The 7156-nt window shown below is 31.2% G+C and overlaps 1 protein-coding gene across 1 annotated transcript in view; it reads left to right on the top strand.

Moving 5' to 3' along the window:
* LOC107160120 (leucine-rich repeat protein SHOC-2-like) overlaps nucleotides 1-6612 on the top strand; it is a 29169-nt gene extending 22557 nt beyond the window's left edge. Inside the window, 4 exon segments of the mRNA XM_048800538.1 lie at nucleotides 3101-3223; nucleotides 4594-4740; nucleotides 5043-5160; nucleotides 6404-6612. Coding sequence (XP_048656495.1) covers nucleotides 3101-3223; nucleotides 4594-4740; nucleotides 5043-5160; nucleotides 6404-6612 — 597 coding nt within the window.
* The last annotated feature ends 544 nt before the right edge of the window (nucleotides 6613-7156 follow it).

The following is a 7156-nucleotide window of genomic DNA, read 5'->3' as shown; positions in this document are numbered from 1 at the left end:
CAATTGCAGTGGTATCAACCTAAGACAGGAGGCTGACGCCTAAAGGTCAGTTTTCCGATGATGGGTAAGAACCATATGTTGAATTGGACAACCTACCAGGCACGGTCCTTAAGCCACATTGCTTGTTGTTTAATTAATCAGAAGGGGGGAGATGCTGGGAGCCATTAGCCAAGTAGGTATGACAATTTCCTTGCCAGCGTACCCCATGTTGCTGACATTTTGCAGTGACATTGAATGTAGTTGACCTTGCTCAAGGACCAGGGCGGATTAGGGTGTTCCCGGTTTAACATAATTGGGTTTAGGGCGTTCCCAGTTTAGGTTCCAGGTTTAAGGTTTAAGATTATTCCTGCTGGGAATAGGGCGTATCCTGCTGCCTAAGTTCCCCTTGAGTTCTCACGGGATTCAGACAGTATATTTTGGGAGACAGAAGCCCAGTGGAGGGGAATTTGGGAGAGAACGTGGATTTCCCCAGAACGTGATTGTAGACGGCTGGTGTGAGTTCGAGAATAAAGAGTTGCTGTTTGAATATATATATATATATATATAATAATCAAACTCAGTGACTCACATATGCTAGGCAAGCACTCTACAACTGAGCCACAACCCCAGCCCCGTGGGGGCAGTTTTTTGTCCTCAAGAATTAATAATGAGGATTTATTAAAATATATTTGTAGGTATGTTGATTGCAGAACACTTTTAAAGGTACCAAATTATTATTGCTCTTAGGGATTTAAATTTTTAAAGTGGAATACTGCAGAGCCACCAAAATTGATGCTCAGATATAGAAGAATATTACATACCAGTTACAATATTTTTAGTTTATTAAGAATTAGGAGGTCACAGAATATAAAAAATTCTGTGAATACATACAGTTTAAAGCTGTTTGGAGTATGATTAAATATAGTAAATACATAGGTATTTATGTGTACATATATACTCAGTGTTTTCTAAAATGTATCTCTTTAAAGACCACCCATAAGTAATTCTGATCTCTAGTTCTTTTTATTTTTTATCTCTATACTGTCCAGTGAAAGAGAAAGGATCTCACATTTGTAATAGTTTATTGTGAAAGAGGTGAAGAAATGGTGATTTATCTAGTCCAATGATTTAATTTTTAGTAAACTTTCTACACAGAGAAAACAGTCTATTTGGCCATACAGCTATTTCATGGCTGAGGCAGGAATTCAGCTTCCTAGATTTTTTGAATTTAGGTAGAGGGTTCTTTATATTATATATTATATTATATATATTATATTATTCAATTTCTTTTTGTCTTTGATGAGCCAGTCACACAATTATTGTTCTTTATAATTTAAATTTACAATTTCTTGACTCTGTCTATACTTTGTCATAAATATAGTATTATCTTTTATGGTAATTTGGAAGCACATAATTACTGAAGTAGTATAAATTCAAAATCCTCTTACAAACAAAATTTTTAATATAGTTACAAAATTAATATATGCAATAACAGTAATGTAGTGGTAAATAACATTAATTCGGTATATTCATTTTGTAATAATAGATTTAGAAAATGGTGGTCCCAATATTAATTATTTTTTGTATTTGAATATACACTTTTATGAATTTGACATTATTACACTATGTTAGCTTGGAAAGGATTGTTGTTTTTATTAAAACAACAAAACACTTTATAGCACTTTTCCTAAATTTCTATTCAAACTTGATAAAGGTTACACAAAACTTTCTCTTGAAAAAAATCAAAGTGAAGATTGTTGTATTCTTCCTCATATAAGCACCTATAGTAAACATTTCTTAATGAAAATACTTTATCATACTGTACCTATTAGTAGTATGGGCATAGATAGATAATGTTAAATATTTTTAATAAATAATAAATTTCATTTTAGAAAATATAAACTGGATTTTTAAATATATATATTCACTGATTGGGATTTCTTATATTGATGATTTTGTGTAAAAAGACACAAGGATCCATTAGTGTTGCAGAAAAAATTAGAAATATACACTAAAAAAAGAACATAAAAGATGGGACTGAGTTTGTGGCCCATTGTTAGAGTGCTTGCCTAATGTGGGAGGCACTGGGTTTGGTTCTCAGCACCACTTATAAATAAATTAAATAACAAAGGTCCATTAACAACTAAAATATTTTTTAAAAAGAATGTAAAAGGAATCCATGACCAATTGGTTAACATATTGGCACATTGATACCCAACTGGGACAAGGGGGATATCACCCTCTTTCTTCCATTACCATTGTAATAGTTTATTTAGGGTTGAATTTGATGGGCATGGTAACACACATCTGTAATTCTAGCAGGTTGGGGGGACTGATATAGGAATATTGAACAACTTACTGAGGCCCTAAGCAATGCAGTGAATTCTGTCTCTAAATAAAATTCAAAAAAAAAAAAAATAGCTGGGGACATGGATTAGTAGTTAAGTGCCCCTGGATTCAATCCAAAATATAAAAATGTGAACATGTAAGAGCAGGAAAAAGGTAATTTAAAATGCTTAATTAATATCATAGTACTCCATTATGTTTTTATTATTTAGTTATGAATGTATTCTGTCTTCCTCTTTTTTTTTGGGGGGGGGTATGTGCTAGGGATCAAACCCAGGAGCTTGTGCATGGGAGGCAAGCAATCTACCATCTGAGCTATATCCCCATCCCTTTCCTCTTTTTTTTTCTGCTCAGCATCTCTTCCACTCCTGAGCTCACCTGGGTTTCCTTTCGGCCATGTATCTTCTTTCATGGTGTTCATATCTCAATTTGAACAGTCACATTTTCTCCAATGGTTCCTAAACATTATTGTGAAATAAAGCATCAAATTTATGACTATTATCTTTGAACTCTGAAGTTGTTTCTCTGTGTAGTATTTTTATATTTCCATTAATCATATTCACATAGGAAACAAACTTCCTTTTTAACTTCAAAGCAAAAGCTCGGTACTATGCAAAAATCTTGGAAAATCGATGCTTTTGTTGCTGGTTGTAAATCCCTGATTTAGATATCCAGAAGAGGAATAAGGTTTAAGATTATTTTTTTCCAAAAGACTGTACACATGGAGCTTTGTTTTAATGGTTCCACATGAAATGCTGCATTTAGTCTTTGCCAGGACAGTCAGTTAACATTATTTCCATTGGACTTTGGAACTTGGACCATCATGATAGAATTGAATTTAGCCAATAATCAGCTAAGAATGATCCCTGAGGATTTATCTGGTCTTGTTACTCTTCAGGTGAGTGAGTATTAGTGAGCATTTAAAACTTCTCAGTCTCTTTCTCAATTATCTACTTATATAAAATAAGCGATTTCTCTTTGAAGGTCACAATTAAAAGTGATGATAATAAGAACTCTCTTAAACATATGACCCTGTTAGGATGGTGCAGTATTGGATCAATTACTCTAGGCTCAATACTACTGAATACTAATCATTAATATTTAATACTAATGAATGTGAGTTAGTCTAGGTTCAATATTACCATTGCCCACTAAAAGGTGGTAGTTTTGAATGCTTTGAAAACTTTGAAGGAAGGGGTATTAAAATTCAGCATCTTTAGGCCATTTTTATGAATTCTTTTTAAAAACCATATCTTGTTTACCCTAATAATTATGGATACCTGAGACAGGCATTTAGAACCTTTTACTGTATGATGTTGACCTAATTTCCATCCTAAATCACTCACCTGCTATTTGTTGGAAATCTAGCGTGTTTCCAGGTCTGTATGTTTATTCCAGTTGTTCATCTAACTCTTCTCATCCTTTTTTTTTCTTTAAAAATTCATTCACTGAATAATGATCCATCTTATTCTCACCTTCTTAGTCAGGGATAATCACTTCTGCCTGAATCCCTAAAGTTCTCATCTTTTTGATGAGTAAAGCTTACTAATAGTACTCCAACTTTTAAAAAATTTTCCCATATCATGTTTTTTTTTTTAAATCTTGTTTATTTAATGTGGTAAGATGAAATAGTATTGTGTGATTGAAAGCATGGGTGAAATAAGAAGATATAAAATTAGCTAGAAGTCTCTGAACACCTTTCTTCTTAGTGCTTGTTTCAAAACCCCATTGCATGACTGACTCCTACTCCTCTGGTAGTTTATAATTTATTAGAAAACAAGGCCATCTTCCTCCCTCCCCCAATTTTATTTTTTTAGAATGATTGAAATGTAGTAAATACCATAAATTATAAATACCATGGATTGTCAGTTGTGACCTTTCTTAAGTAATTGTTTACAACAGGTGGTTTCATAGACATTTGCAAATTTTCAGTATCAGATTAACTAACTATATGATATTCATGAAAAAATTAATGTTTTTAAATTATTTTATCATTGAGTTTTAGTCAAATTTTTACTTTAATTTAGACATTAAAAGATTATTTCCAATAACTCTACTGGGTTTGAAAGTTTTTAGAGTACTAAATTAAATATTTTATGTAATTTAATTGAATGTTACCTATCCTAATACTCACTGTTTGAAAAATTATCATTGCTTATAAATTTTTAAGCCTCACAATTGTCATATATATGGCCAATATAAAAATGAAATACATATATGTAAAATTCCATATCATGTTTTATCAAACTGTAAATTATTTCTCTGTAGGTTCTAATATTTTCAAACAATCTTCTAAAGAAGCTTCCCCAAGGTCTGGGAAACCTTAAGAAGTTAAAAGAGTTGGATATAGAGGAGAACAAATTCGAATCCTTGCCAAATGAAATTGGTTATCTTAAAGATTTACAGATAAATCATGTCAGGGGCTTTATAAGCATATGATTGGATTTTTTGGAACTCATCTTTCTAATTCTGCACCATTTTTTAATTTTTGGACCAGATAGATTTTTTCTATTATAGGGATTAGGTCTGAGTTTTAATTTCACATAATCTCCTTTTAAATTTCTAGCAAATGATAATTTTTGAAAGAAGATCCTGTAACTTATTAAGACTCATCTGATTTAATTCCCCTGTTATTTTATTCTTTTGTGGAAGTATTATTTTAAATTTATATAGTTGTATGAAATGTGCATATAACTTTTATTGTTTTTTTTTTTTAGAATTTAGTCTTGACAAACAACCAGTTGACCACTCTTCCCAGAAGCATTGGTTACCTTACCAATCTCACACATCTAAGCCATGGAGATAACCTGCTTAATCATCTTCCTAAGGAAATTGGTAGGAACTCTATGTATTATTAACTCTACTAGTAATTAACCGTTGTATTTTCACACAGTATTTCAGATAAATCTGTTTTTGTAATCTGAGGTTATATTAGCATTCTGAGTTTTTTTATGGAGTACTGATACTTAATGTTAGTGGGTGCTTTGAGTGTTTCCCCATGGGGTATTACGATTAATATTGTATTTTTGAATATACTATGGTATATTTATATTTCCAATAAGTTTTCTGAAATCTTAATTTAAAAGAATTATTTTCTGTTTTCCTAAATTTGAAAAATCACACAGACTTGAAACAAATTATTATTGTGGGTATTAAGGCTCAATAATAATATTTGATTAATATTAATATTTGGGTGCATTTTAAAATTTTGCCAAATATTTTTATATTCATTATCTCATATAATTATGACCACCTTTAATTTTATAAGTGAAGGTTGTAATACTGTTTACACAGAGTTAGTTAAGGTCACATACTAAATAACTGTGACTTCTTAAATTAATAATTCTATGTATACTGTCCTGCCATCTATAATGTGCTTAAAACAATATTGGATTAGTAATTAAAAATAGTTTTGGGGAGCTGGGATTGTGGCTCAGTGGCAGAGCACTTGCCTAGCATGTGCTGGGTTTGATCCTCAGAACCTCATATAAATATATAAAAAACAAAGGTTCAACAACAAAAAAAAAACACAATGGTTTTGGAGATTGTTAGTAATTTAAAATCTGAATCTCTCACTTCTTAGTTTTATGTCTTTGAATAATCTACACAAACTCTTGCTCGAAGACTGGAACTTCTTATGTGTAAAATAAGAATAATAGTGTAAGGAAACTTTTTGAAAGACTTCATGAATTTATTTTGGTTTACCTACCAAATATGTGGTAACTTTCTTCATGAAAGATCTATATCAAACATACACACATACTGACACACACATGAATGCCAAACTCTATCAAAAAGATCTCTAGAGTTGGAGCATTTTCAAAAAACTAAACTTAAAATCCAAGCATAAAAGAAGAAGTTCTGAATAAATTGTTATGGAGTGTGACCTGGTCATCAGGGTTTTAGAAAATCTTCCCAGATAAGTTATATATGTAGTGAAGTTTGAGATTGATGGTGCTAAGTGTTTTAAAATGGAGAGAAGAGTGGGAAATATGTATTATATATTAATTCCCACTTGCACCTTTGTATAGCAACTAATGTTTTTTTTTTTAATTATTGATTTAAAAAAATAAAACAGGTACACTGGAAAACCTTGAAGAACTGTATTTGAATGACAACCCTAACCTACATTGCCTTCCTTTTGAGCTGGCTCTCTGCAGCAAGCTTACAATCATGAGTATTGGGAACTGTTCACTCAGTCACATTCTACCTCAGATTGTTGCTAGGGGATCTTCTTTCATCATTCAGTTCTTAAAAATGAGGGGTACATATCATGCTATGGTCTGATAAAGCTCTGCTGATCCCACACATTGTTCAAATCATTTGCCATTAATGTGCCATATCTATATCTGTATATATTTATGTAGATATTGATATACATGGCAGATTTATAAAGATTCCATTATGTGTTTCTGCAAATAGAGGAATTTAGATCTTTATAAGTCTTTTGTAGAAAAGACTTATAATTTTTCTTTGCTGAAATTGATTGATATTTTTTCTGTTTTGTATTCTGATGTGCCAGTTTGCTTAAAAAATTGCCAAAAAATTATGAAGTTATTAAATTCAAGTGACAGAATAGTTATATATGATTCTCTTAGGAAAAATGATAGGTAAACTACTTTTGTGAATTATTATTACATTTTCCTATTACTAATTGTCGTATCAGGTAGAATTTTTTTAACTTCTTTTGCAATTTAAGATTTAATTTTTTATATATTGTTTACAGTCCTGAAAGAGCAATAGGACTCATGTGCATGCACACAAACTCTATTGAAGAAATTATGTTTAGTCTCTGATGCTTAGTAAATGAGATGGTCAGAGAATTGTAAAA

Source organism: Marmota marmota, unplaced genomic scaffold, assembly GCF_001458135.2.
Source record: "Marmota marmota marmota unplaced genomic scaffold, marMar, whole genome shotgun sequence".
NCBI lineage: Eukaryota > Metazoa > Chordata > Mammalia > Rodentia > Sciuridae > Marmota > Marmota marmota.
Note: the sequence above shows the minus strand (reverse complement) of the source record. Positions and strands in the feature narration are given on the sequence as shown.